The sequence below is a fragment of the Schistocerca americana genome, chromosome 7, assembly GCF_021461395.2.
Source record: "Schistocerca americana isolate TAMUIC-IGC-003095 chromosome 7, iqSchAmer2.1, whole genome shotgun sequence".
Classification (NCBI taxonomy): domain Eukaryota; kingdom Metazoa; phylum Arthropoda; class Insecta; order Orthoptera; family Acrididae; genus Schistocerca; species Schistocerca americana.
In genome coordinates, this window is record NC_060125.1 from 123,190,616 (window position 1) to 123,204,466 (window position 13,851).

A 13,851-nucleotide genomic window follows, 5' to 3' on the forward strand; every position below is an offset into this window, starting at 1 on the left:
TTTAAGTAATGTCTCTTATAGAGTGCAGAACTTATTCATTGTCATCTTCAAATGAATGTGCAATTTATGTATCACATTTACATGCAGACGTCACTCTGAGTAGGAACATGCGAGAGGTGATGATGGTTGAGCTGCAGTAAATGCTGCAGAACTGCAAGCTTTATTTTTGGGTCCACACCCCTGTGTGCTATAGCAGAGTAACCATGCATTTTATGTGGATTTCATGCAGATCGCGCCATTAAAGTTAACAGTTTGCAGTTAATGATTTGCAAATCTTCCAGTCTGTGAGACAGATTAATGGGACGCTGATTTTGAATGATTATACAGTACGAGCTCATAAACAGAAAGAGGTCCAATTTTCTGAAAGAAATGCTAGGATAAGCGTGAATATTGGGATAAGCAATGCAGGGGATAAGAATCGTAACATTTTGTGAGGCATAAAAGTCAAATGACGCCACCTAAAGAATAAATGTCGGAGTAAATATGGGTGATAGAACATTACATTGAAAAACTACACCTTGCACGCCACCTTACGGTGAGTGGCGTAGGGTACTTTATGCACTACAGTCAGTTCCCCCTTTCCTGTTCCAGTCACGATTGTTTCGCGGGAAGAACTATTGCTGGCATGCCTCCGTGTAACTTGGAGTCTTTATAATTTTACCTTCACGATGACTTCGAGACACGTACGTAGGAGGAATCAATATCTAGGCTGACTCTTCCAGGAACGTGCACTGTCGGAACGTTAATAGTAAACCATACTGTGATGCAGAAAGCCTCTGCTGCACCATCCGCCTATAGAACAAGCTAAGAATCTCAGTGACTCTTCCGCGCTTACTAAATCAACCTGTAACGAAACGCGCCGTTCTTCTTCGGATGTTCTCAGTTTCCTCTATCGACCCTATCTGGTACACATTTCACACGGATGAGAAACATTCGTGTGTTGGTGGAACAAGGGTTTTCTAAGCGTTGTGACTTCCCTGTATACAACAGCATCGTTCGCGAAAAGCCTCACGGAACATTCGACATTGTACACTAATTCATTCATATACATTGTGAAAAGAAATGGTCCTATAACAGTCCGCTGCTGTACGTCCGAAGTTACTCTTACGTCTGATTATTCCTCTTCGTTGAGAATGACCTACAGTGTTCTGTTTGCTGGAAACTCTTCAGTCACATGGCTGGTCTGACATTCCGCACGCTCGTATTTTGTTCATTATGCCGCGCTGCCGAGATGCACCGATATTTCCTGTTGTTTACTGTTATCTCGCGCGCCTGGTTCAACAGAGGGGGTGGTTTTTACGCGACCGTTGTTTCCGGTACTCATGTTAATTCCTGCGGGGCAGACTTTTGGTCACTAGAAATTACATAAAACGCGAGTATAAAACACGTTTCAAAACTCTGCAACAGACCGACGTCAGAGATATAGGCCTGTGGTTTTGTGCGTCTACTCGACGACCCTTCTTCGAAACTGGAATGAGCTGCTCTTCTTCCGATTACTAGGAACGCTTAGGTCCTCCAGCGACCTACAGACGCTGGAAGAGGAGCGACTTATTTTGCGTACCCTTATGTCGTACGGTTGTCTCACTAGCTCCAGTGTCCTTGTCTCTGTTGAGCGGTGTCGGTTGCCTTTCTATCCCCTAGTCACTATTCCCGATATCTGTCATTTTCAAGTTCATGTGACTGTTTAAGGGAGGAACCACAACACGATCTTCCCCAGTGAAACAGTTTTGGTAAAGGGTACTTCGCATCTTTTTAACAAAACCGTTTCACTGAGCAATACGGCATGAACCTAGGTACTGGTATATACTGTTTTCTGTATCTCGTGTGGTTTTTTTGGTTCAGAAAAGATGTTAATATCTGTGTGGCCTTTCTAATATAACCACCATGGCAAAGGACGCCTTAAAACACTTAAATTCAAAAGTGATACGTTATTACTGAAAGATTCTTTTGTGCTCTGACACTAAGCGCACCAGCCACGACTGCACAGGCTTTTATGTGCCTGAAACAAGCCGACGATGAGAAAATAGAAGTAATATACAAGGAATTTGAAAAGAGTGCCTCACATTCTCACCGTGTTAATATTGGACAAATGGTTGGGCCCAAATATTGGGCCATTTTACTTGTGCGTAGAACGGCCCACGCACAGTGGTGTAGGGTGCCTCCTTGTCGACGTTCATTACACATTTCTACTTCTTTGTGTGTGCCTCTGTACTTCTGCTTCTAGCACTAATACTGTTGTCAGACGTAACGCACGCAATAAAGCCTCTTACTGTACTACGGAGCAGCACTGCTCTGTCTGCGCCTCGCGTGACAGTGCCTGACACAAAAGTGTAGTGATATGTCTATAGCTCGACTAGGTCCCCTCCCCTTTCACCTAATCTTAATCCCTTACAGTTATAACGCTGAGGACGATTAAAGTCACCGTCATGTTCTAGATCCACTGACAACTTGCACACCTTACTGGAAAGTCTGTGGCACGCTTGTAACCGAATCCGAAGGCAACCAGACGCTCGCACAAATCTGTCGTTCTTTGAGAATCAAGGCTGCCGGACTGGTAACGATAAGTAGTGAATCCATGGAACACCTCCTCTAGTGCCAACAGACATACGCCTGTCAGTCGATAAAATGTCCCATAGCTCAAAAATGTTTCTTGTGGTCATATGTTAATAAGATTTTTTTTATTTTTTACCAGAAATATCCGCTGTAAGAATGGCGAACACTTTAATAAAACATTCTGTATGAGCAGAGAAATTGTTGAAACTGTGAAGAGGGATGAAAAACTAGTATAGTCCAATGTGGTTGGAAAGCAAACATAGATCGACTAGAATATTGGATATGTAGGACGGAACTGAAGATATCAAGTTGAGTATGTCTTCGTTAGAAAAAGTGAGTTTCTGCACTGCAGAGCACGCCCAGGGGCTGAAGTAGACTCAAAACATAGTGCAGTTTCGATGAGCAGTAGGTTGAATCTCTACAAGATAAAGGAGAGGTGGTATACGACGAAACAGAAAGCTGCAAAATTAGGACAGTATGAAATGGAGTGCAATTTATATGAGGTAACGACCAATCTATATAACGACATGAAAGTAGTTACAAGAATTAAAATGTAGTAAAGCAAAATAATTAAGGCACGACAGAACATCGTTTGTACACAAAACTCCAAAGAGTTATGTATCACGCAGAAATACCCAATCTTAACAACATAAGAAAAACATTACAAGAATCTTATGAATGAGGTAAGAAAATAACACTATAGCTGGCCAGGGAACGAAGTTAATGGCAAGTAAAAGTAGAATGTATCAGGATGGATGAAGAAACAGTATAGAAACCTTATTGAATAAGATATAACTGCAGACAAAGTTGACGTGACATACAGAAAAATTTCTTGTAACTCCGGAGAAATAAAACGTGGGAAACTTTCATGCAGCTTTCCTTTTCGCTTTGTGGCCGAGCGGTTCTAGGCGCTTCAGTCTGGAACCACGCGACCGCTACGGTCGCAGGTTCGAATCCTGCTTCGGGCATGGATGTGTATGATGTCCTTAGGTTAGTTAGATTTAAGTAGTTCTAAGTTCTAGGGGACTGATGACCTCAGATGTTAAGTACCAGAGTGCTCAAAGCCGTTTGAACCACTTCTCCTTTTTGTTCTGAGTGAGCCTGGTCATCTCTGGACAGCTACTGCGACCTGGTATATTCCTCTGAACCTGTCTACTGTATTCAGCTTTCGTCTCCTCTGTAATTTGTACTTCCCACACTTCTTTCCATTACCAACTTGGTGATTCCCTGACCCCGCAGAATGTGTCTCATCAGCCTGTCCGCTCTTATAGTCAAGTTGTGCCACAAAGTATTCTTCCTCTTTTGGATACACCCATTAGTTATTCGATCTGCCCACCTTATTTCCAACACTCTTCTACAGCATCACATTTCAAAACCTTCCATTTTCTTCTTGTCTGAAAGGCTCATCGTCCACATTTCACTTTCGTACAAGCGTACACTCATTTCAGATAACTCCAAAAGAGACTTCTTAATCCCAGTCTCATGTATGTGACGTCAGGGGATGGTGGTCAGATGTGTAGGTCTCAGGCAAGTGGATGTTTGTTATTGTGTTCAAACTTGCACATGTCTTGTGTCTCTTTTTATAGGAGATGTGGGCTTCACATGTATCATGTTGCTGTCAGAGGCCTGCAGCTGTGTACAAGTGGACTGCCAAGAACCATTAGGGAACGGACGGTCTATAACGTTAAAGAGCGAGATATGTGGTACGTTTAAGAGATATCTAAGTGGTCAGTTCTCTAGTATGAGCTGTTTTGGACACTGAAGCAATTATGGTAAGATGACTATTTCCTTGTGGGTCTGGATATAACGCAAGATTTTTCTGGGATTTTTAACAAAATGGAGATGTGTAATTACCTTACATCAAACCATGACCTCTGTGTGCAAGACGACTACCAAGGAAACAACAGTGAGATTGTGAGCAACAATAAGACATTTTGAATAGACAGTTTAATGTGGGTGAGTTCCAGTTGTAGAATAAAGATAAATATCGTATTAATACGTCAAATCAATAGCCAAGAACTGAACAATTATATCAGAAACCATCTATTTATTTTATGAAGTGTCCTTTATACGTGTGCATGAGAAACTTTTACATTTTCCTAAGCTAAAGAATATGCTGTTACCAGATTGCAGGCCACGATTTGTAATTATAGAATGGATGGTGTGCTTGCTTCTGTGGAAGACTGCCTGTTTGTATTAAATGCCAAGAAAGAGTATTTCCATTATGCTCCCCTGCATTCTGTGACTATCGTTTCTGTGTAGTGCAAACAGTTGGACAGCTTACAGAATAGTTGCTGTGATTAAGAGTGTTCTGAAATTTTCCTGCTGAGGTAAGAAGAATACATAAGCGTTGACTAGTGTACAAGTAAATCTTCCAATCAAGACCGAGAAAAATTAACTTTGTTCTGATTGCCTACAGTTTTAATTATTTACCTGTAAACTGTGTGAAATTTTTAACACAAGCTCCAACAACAACAATATAAGCTTTCCTATTATAGTCAAAGATGTATTATTCTCATTCTAGAACGTTGTTACACACTATACTGTCAAACATATTTATTGCCAAACTAGGATTGGGTACCATCTTATTCCACAGGTCTCAAGGAAAAGGAGCAATATACTAAAAGGACTTAAACAATTTCCTATTGTAGAAATGACGCCTTTCTGTCTAGCTAATATCTTACTTGTATGCAAAAGAAAGCGGAAATGGAAGTCCAAAATACAAACCCGAGTATTCGCTGAAAATAGTTGCTACACAAGAAGAATGTGATCTGCTAGTGGAAAAAAAAATTATTGAAGAAGTGCAGACAGGGCTACAGATTTCTTTAAATGCAATGTGTGATGTGTGGCAAATTCTGGACATAACTGAGATAGATACAGGATATCAGGTTTTATTGTAAATACCAATGTCAAATGCCCATATGTTAGAGCAAGTATAGAAAGTGATTAGTCCAACAATATTTACTATATTAGAGGCGGCACAAAAAGTTTAGTTATAAAGCTCCATCCTCATTTGGATCTGCTTAAAAGTATGGTTACAGTATTGCTAATGTGGTGGTCTCGAAATTGCATATCTAGCAAGAGAAAAGTCATTTACATAGCTTAAAACTAATGGAATAACTACATTTAACGGCCATTCTTAGCTTATAAACCGTGGGAAATGAGCTCCATGAATATAAAACTGATGTATAATCTTGAAAATTTCTTGATGTCAAATTTTGTGTCAAATACATTGTAGATAAAAAGAAGGAGAAAGATGGCGCAAACTGTTGGGGCCAAGAGTAGCTACCTATGTTGCAGCTCCGTGGTCGCGAAGGGTGTACTGCAAGCGTGTGGTCAGCCGCTGCACACTTCACTCATGGCCAACGAATGCAGCGACAACATTGTTTAAGAGTACTAGTAGCGTTTGTCTAATTTTCATCGTTCCTGAGCTGTAATATGGCTCTGATGACAGTAATATATTGATCCTGGCGTAGTTAAGTTGCCAGACCGAGAATGGGTAAGTCACTGGAGAAGTTGTCTTTAGGTTGCTACGGAAAGGTTGTCAAGTAAATTTAAAACTTTCTGTCTATAGTCAGTTCATGCCGTTCTAAAGAGTAATATGCATATATTGTTCCTTTATCATTCGGTAAATGAATTCGATTCATTTGTCAATTTATGGATACTGCATAATAAAGGATGTTAGATTGATAAGACCCCAAAAGGTCGTAAACACAACATTTATCGATAACATGTATAGTATTAGAATGGGGTAAGCAGTAATTAGCTCCGGTGCGAAATACGGGTGGGTGTCCTATACATTTCAAGCGAGAGTGTTTGTGATCTCGCGGACGGTGAAGGATCTGTTTATATATTACCTCAAGTGCATGTACATGCTCAAGAGGAAATTTTGTTGATGCAGCGGCGACTACTTCCGCATAACCGGGAAATTCATTTTTCAAGCGAGTTAATTTGCTCTTCACCCAACAAGATCAGAAGAATCGAGTATGTAACAAATTCTTCAGCGTCTGAATGGTAGAGATTTTCTTGATTGTTAAATTTTTAGGGATCAAGTGGTGGTGGCACTAATTAACTTTTTTGTAGGCAAAGCTAAATTAGGACATCACTATTTGATTTCAGCACATGTAATCGATCTTAAGTGACAATAACGTGAAACTGCCAGACAGCCCTTAAAGAATAAAATTCTGTCTTAAAGATTCAGGAGCCAGTTGATATTAGTGAACACGATGAACATACTTTAATGAATGATAAAGCTTTAATTTCAAAAGAAAATAACTTTCTTTTTTATTTCTCCAGGATCAGAGATCAAACAAAGTGAGCAATGGGAAAGATAAGACACTTCACGTACTTACATACGAAAGATTCAAAATTTGTTTCTTTTGTTATATAGGTTTTAATACACAGACTGTAGGTAAAAGTTATTAACAAGATAGAAAATAATTTAATGGAAGAAAAAAATATATAAAATAAATAGAAAATGCAAACAGGAATTCTGAAAGCTATCAACGATATCTCTGAAGTTGACCGTTGTCTTGCCGGCCCTAGTAGCCGAGCGGTTCTAGGCGCTACAGTCTGGAACCACGCGACCGCTACGGTCGCAGGTTCGAATCCTGCCTCGGGCATGGAAGTGTGTGATGTCCTTAGGTTGGTTAGGTTTAAGTAGTTCTGAGTTCTAGGGGACTGATGACCTCAGAAGTTAAGTCCCATAGTGCTCAGAGCCATTTAAACTATTTTTGAACCGTTGTCTTGTTCACAGTGTCCCCGTTAAACGATTAGGTATCTTTGTTATCTTAATTCGTGAGTAACGAAAGATAGAATAAATGATCAGATTTCGTGAACTTTAAACTTTCAGGAAGAGTTAATATCACAATATCACCTGTTCAAGTATTTATCGTAAATGGTAGATAAGATTAGTTTACCGTCGCAATATCTGCATTTTTGTGATACTTGTTAAGCAGATTGCATTTAAAGTACTACACGCAATCTTTACGTGGTATCAGTAGGTTACTTTTACTCTAGGTAAGTAAGCAAAGGGCATAATTACGCCTAAAGGAGATACATCGGTTTAAACTCATTATCTTGTATGTATCCTACCATGGCAGCAGGAATCATTCACCAAGTAGGATAGACACGTTGTTGCTAAGTCTAAATTGCTTAAATACCTTATGAGGGAATTACGTTCTGGTATGTGGGGAGAAGATCAACAAATTGTGCCACGGCTTACCGCGACACTGACAATGTAGATTCACTGAATACCACATTTATGTAACAGCGAGTACTCACGTTGATCGCCTTCAGCATCTGCACGTCCTCCTGGTACTTGTGGTACGAATCGCAGGCCACGTCGCCATTGTCGCCATTCGTGCCGTACTCCGGGTGTTCGTGGAGCATGCGGTCCCAGATGCTCTTACCCTTGCCTGCGTACAAACGAATTATAATTCCACGAACTGTAGTAGACTTGTGAGCGAAAGAACAATTGCTATAATAAATGTCATTTCTAAGGTACAGTTAAGTGGAAAGCAGTTTTACAAAGAGAGTTTCTAATGGAGGCTCTTGGTAATGATGCTACTGTTCTCTTCCACTCCGCTGTAGGAACCTGAGTCCATACTGCAATGATCTGCGAGCAGACAACCATTGATATCCCACGCCTCTCACACGATTCATTAGTACAGGAATTTATCATCAGACGGCCACCAAGATACCTCAGAGTATGAACCCGTCACCAAAGACCTTCACAGGCCAACGGACGCCCCACGAACGATGCCTAGGCAACATTAGGATATTAGCACGTGGCTCAAATGTCGCCTCACTCAAATGAAACTGTTTTGGTGCCGCCATTTCGCTACATCGCCTGTCACCTGACTGTGAGAAAGTAGATGGACACAGAGCAGAAGAAAATGAGGAACAGTTGCTTGAGAGCGTAGGGAGTCCAGAAGTTTTCTGCAGAAGACAGCAGTAAGAAAGAGAGCAAGAACTGAGTGATAAGAAAAGGAGGAAACAAATTTCTGAAAGGAGAATTATCGGCTCGTACCCAGTCGAATGGAAATCGAATATTGCAGCCAGTGTGTGTCTCAGAGGGGGAACGAGGTGGCAAACGAGCTCGCAGTAGAGGAAGACGGTCTATTAGTCGTCTTATATACAGCATATTATATTTTAGCACAACTAACAGTAATTTGCAACTGTCCACGGCGCTTAATTTCCCTCCTCCGATGTCAGCCGCCACTCTCATGCTTTAGGTATCAGGAATAAAACACTGGATTTTATGCAGAACACAACTCTACTTCTAGAGATGCGTAACGATGCTGAACACATCAGCACAGTCTTCGTGTAAGCCTTTAACGCTATCATTTTCAGTTGACAGTTGCTGTTGGCTGCAGAATTCAAAGCCTGTGCGGGCTTTCGTAGTATCTCCCACTGTTAGGAATTGCATTTCCAGTACAGAAATCATACAAAATCACCCTGTTACAGTTACAATACTGCAGTGCGCAATCACATACACTGGTAGGCCAAAACATGACCACAGTCCAGCGATGCTGGTTACCGCCTGGTGGCGTTGTGAGCATGTGGCGCGATAGCAAAATTCTGTAAGCGGAGGAGACACGGACGGGAGGGAACCCTAGCGAAGTTGTGGGAATGAAAATGGGGAAATCCATTTAGATAAGCGAGTTTGACAGAGATCATGTTCCACCACCTGCGGCATAGTCGCATAATTGAACAGTGATCCAATACTGTCAAATGTTTTTTTTTATTCCAGTCTTTGATCACAATATCATTTCTTTTGACGATGACCGGTTTCAGTCAGTAATGACCATCCTCAGACATGGTGTAGAAAAGATCTGAGGATGGTCATTACTGACTGAAACCGGCCATCGTCAAAAGAATTGATATTGTGGTCAGAGACTGGAATAAAAAACATTTGAGAGATCAGATTATTGTGACACAGAGCTTGTGAACGAGCATCTCGAAAACGGCGAAGCTGGTCCAATGTTGACGTGCTTTAGTCGTGGAAAGAGGTAGGACAGTGAACAACACTAGTGGTTGGACGACCCTCCACAGAACGCGGAGTTAGGGGACTTGTGTTCTCTCTAAAGGACAATATATGGTGATCTGTGGTAGCTCTGCAGAAAGAGCGCAATGCTGGTGCACGTACAAGTGTTCTGGAGCATATCGTTCATCGTTCATCGTACATCGTTGAACATGGAGTTCCGCAGCGGACCGCCCCTACGTATTCACATGTCAACACGACATCGTCAATTACGATTACAGTGAGCACGGGACGATCAGAATTCGACCGTCGATCAGTGGAAACGTGTCGGTTCTTTGGGTGAATCACATTTTCGCTACACTAGGTCGAAGATCGTCTCCACAAACGCCGTCATCGAGGTGAACGACGGCTCGAAAAGTGCAGCGCACCACGGACGCAGGTTGGTAGCAGCAGTATTATGCTAAGGGAGACATTCTCCTGTACTTGCATGGAGCCTGTGGCAGCAATCGAAGGAACGCTGACAGCTGCAAAGCGCCCTCATCCCTTCATGCTTGATGTTTCCCCTAAGGCAGTGTCATCATTTAGCAGTATAATTGTCCATATCTCGGAGCCAGAACCATGCTACAATGGTTTGGGGAGCATTATAGTGAAGTCACGTTGATGTCCCGGCGACCAAATTCCTCTAGTGTAAATCCAACTGGTCGCTATCGTACCCCGTCACGCATAAGCAAATTAGCGGCCCCGTTATTTACGCCAGTTACATGACTTTTACTTAGACATATAATGCCACACACCTTCACAAACCTACCAACGAACCGTCGAATCCGTGATACGCATAATCAGTCATGTAGTTCGGTCCAAAGACGGACAAACAAGCAATTAAGAAGGTGGTCATAAAGTTTTTGCTCATCAGTGTACGTACACCACATAAATCTTGCTCAGACTGGAACATTAAAAGTGAAAAAAAATCATGTTCTCTCATTATGTTATACATACGTGACTTGTCCAGCGTGGGCCTTTCTGTCATCTTCCATACCTTACGTACAGTCCACTACACCAATGTGCGAAAGCGTAAACGGCGTGAGACATATTGTCAGCTGTCTGAAGTGATAAACTCATATGCGTGTCAGTATGTTGGTGGAGCGTGGCAGGAAGTTCACGCACTCTCCGCTGCAGAGTGAAAATTTCATTCCGGAAACATCCTTCAGACTATGGCTAAGCCATGTCTCCGCAAAATCCTTTCTTCCATGAGTGAAGGTCTTGCAAGTTTCACAGGAAATCTGAGAAGTTTGGAAAGTAGGAGACGAAGTACTGGCGGAAGTAAAGCTGTGAGGAGAGTCGTGAGTCGTACTTGGGTAGCTCATCGGCGGCGGGCACTGTTTACTGACTAAACGCCGACATCCGGCGGTTGGCTGGAAGCGAGTGTGGAGTAACATACACGCGCCTTTCCTTCCCACCACGGTGGGGGGCTGTGGTATGTGATAGCGACTGGAAACTTCCCCACATTACGCATCTTCCGAGGACCCTCTCTGCCCCGACGCTCAGCTGTCGACACCTGACATGCACCGCTTCGTTCGTGATACGGCTGCGGACTGTAGGCTCCTCAGACGTCGCATGCTGCCATTGTTGCTCCAACGGACGACTCAGTCCGTGCAGTCCACAGAACTGATCCATGCTGACGTCACATACCACCCTGCTGCTCCACATGACGCCACGGTGTGCGTTAAAGGAATGGGGCTGTCATACATTTCTAGTGAGGCCGTTGCAAAATTACACTACTGGCCATTAAAACTGCTACACCGAGAAGAAATGCAGATGCTAAACGGGTATTCATTGGACAAATATATTATACTAGAACTGATATGTGATTACATTTTCACGCCATTTGGGTACATAGATAAATCAGTATCCAGAACAACCACTTCTGGCCGTAATAACGGCGTTGATACGCCTGGGCATGGAGTCAAACAGAGCTTGGATGGCGTGTACAGGTACAGCTGCCCATGCAGCTTCAACACGGTACCACAGTTCATCAAAAGTAGTGACTGGCGTATTGTGACGAGCCACTTGCTCGGCCACCATTGACCAGACGTTTTCAATTGGTGAGAGATCTGGAGAATGTGCTGGCCACGGCAGCAGTCGAACATTTTCTGTATCCATAAAGGCCCGTACAGAACCTGCAACATGCAGTCGTGCGTTATCCTGCTGAAATGTAGGTTTTCGCAGTGATCGAATGAAGCGTAGAGCCACGGGTCGTAACACATCTGAAATGTAACGTCCACTGTTCGAACTGCCGTCAATGCGAACAAGAGGTGACCCAGACGTTTAACCAATGGCACCCCATATCATCACGCCGGGTGATACACCAGTATGGCGATGAGGAATACGCGCTTCCAATGTGCGTTCACCGCGATGTCGCCAAACACGGATGCAACCATCATGATGCAGTAAACAGAACCTGCATTCATCCGAAAAAATGAAGTTTTGCCGTTCGTGCACCCTGGTTCGTCGTTGAGTACACCATCGCAGGCGCTCCTGTCTGTGATGCAGCGTGAAGGGTAACTGCAGCCATGGTCTTCGAGCTGATAGTCCGTGCTGCTGCAAGCGTCGTCGAACTGTTCGTGCAGATGGTCGTTGTCTTGCAAACGTCCCCATCTGTTGATTCAGGAATGGAGACGTGGCTGCACGATGCGTTACAGCCATGCGGATAAGATGCCTGTCATCTCGACTGATAGTGATACGAGGCCGTTGGGATCGAGCACGGCGTTCCGTATTACCCTTCTGGACCCACCGATTCCATATTCTGTTAACAGACATTGGATCTCGAGCAACGCGAGCAGCAATGTCGCGATACGATAAACCGCAATAGGAATCCACCCTTTATCAAAGTCGGAAACGTGATGGTACGCATTTCTCCTCCTTACACGAGGCATCACAACAACGTTTCACCAGGCAGCGCCGGTCAACTGCTGTTTGTGTATGAGAAATCGGTTGGAAACTTACCTCATGTCAGTACGTTGTAGGTGTCGCCACCGGCGCTAACCTTGTGTGAATGCTCTGTAAAGCTAATCATTTGCATATCACAGCATCTTCTTCCTGTCACTTAAATTTCCCGTCTGCAGCACGTCATCTTCGTGGTGTAGCAATTTTAATGGCTGTATTAGATTTTTTGTTCTATTTAAAGAGCAACTACATGGTTTTATGGCGCAAAGCGTCGAATGGTTCGCTCTTTGCTAATTACATGGGTCCGTTGTTTATGCGCCCTTCAGAGCATTGGGATGCACAGGGTGTTCATATGGTTCAAATGGCTCTGAGCACTATGGGACTTAACATCTCAGGTCATCAGTCCCCTAGAACTTAGGACTACTTAAACCTAAGGACATCACACACATCCATGCCCGAGGTATGATTCGAACCTGCGACCGTAGCAGTCGCGCGGTTCCGGACTGAAGCGCCTAGAACCGCTCGGCCACCGCGACCGGCTACAGCGTGTGAGATTGAAGATATAGCACAGGATGGGCTGATGTGAGAGATCAACGGTAATTGTAGGGTGTTTCACCCTCGATGAACGAGAAGACGATCTGGACAGCCGTGGAAGAAGATTTTAAAATAGTTAACATAATAAAACAAAATAAATCATGGTACCATTTCTTTCATACATCTCCCGTACTTAGTTTTTAGGGTGAAAGCGGCAGTGGCATTAGCTATTGTTTTTGTTTGTGCGTTAGATAGTTTTTATGGGTAGTAAGGGCGTTAGGGGCCAATACCTGAAGTGGGTCTACGGAAAAAAAAATCGGCAGACAAAAAGAAAAAGTATTCGATAGAGCACCTGCCCGCAGAATTCAAAGGTCCCGACTTCGAGTCTCGGTCCAGCACACAGTTTTAATCTGCCAGCATCTTTCATATTTAAAACACATGACGATTAAGAAGACTCTTACACAGATGTTAGTTTATACTCACCATCCTCATTCCACGCTCCTTCGATCTGGAAGGCAGCAGTGGCGGCCCCGAAAAGGAAACCATCCGGGAACCGGTTGACTGCCGTCTGGGCCCCGGCAACAGCGATCAGGCCAGCCAACAGGGTCAGCTTCAGCATCTCGTAAAGTCAGTAATGTCAGGCAGACAACCCAGCTGATATATATACATACATGTTGTAAACTACTTCGTAACATTACTCAGCACTGAACAGATTAAGTGATTCACTGATTATAACTCGACCAAACCGAATCACTTGTGTAATAGCCATTTCCGGTAGGCATAAAGAAGTAGCATCTTTAGTTTGAGTTATCATTTACGGAGATGGGAAAATACGT

The 13,851-nt window shown here is 43.2% G+C and overlaps 1 protein-coding gene across 1 annotated transcript in view; it reads right to left on the reverse strand.

The window, feature by feature from the left end:
• The window catches only part of LOC124622772 (myrosinase 1-like), a 60,084-nt gene extending 46,450 nt beyond the window's left edge, over positions 1–13,634 (reverse strand). The window contains exons 1-2 of the mRNA XM_047148564.1: positions 13,499–13,634; positions 7,837–7,970 (exon numbers count right to left, since the gene is read on the reverse strand). Of these exons, the coding sequence (XP_047004520.1) occupies positions 7,837–7,970; positions 13,499–13,634 (270 nt within the window). The remainder of the gene's footprint in view (positions 1–7,836; positions 7,971–13,498) is intronic.
• Between the last annotated feature and the right edge of the window lie 217 nt (positions 13,635–13,851).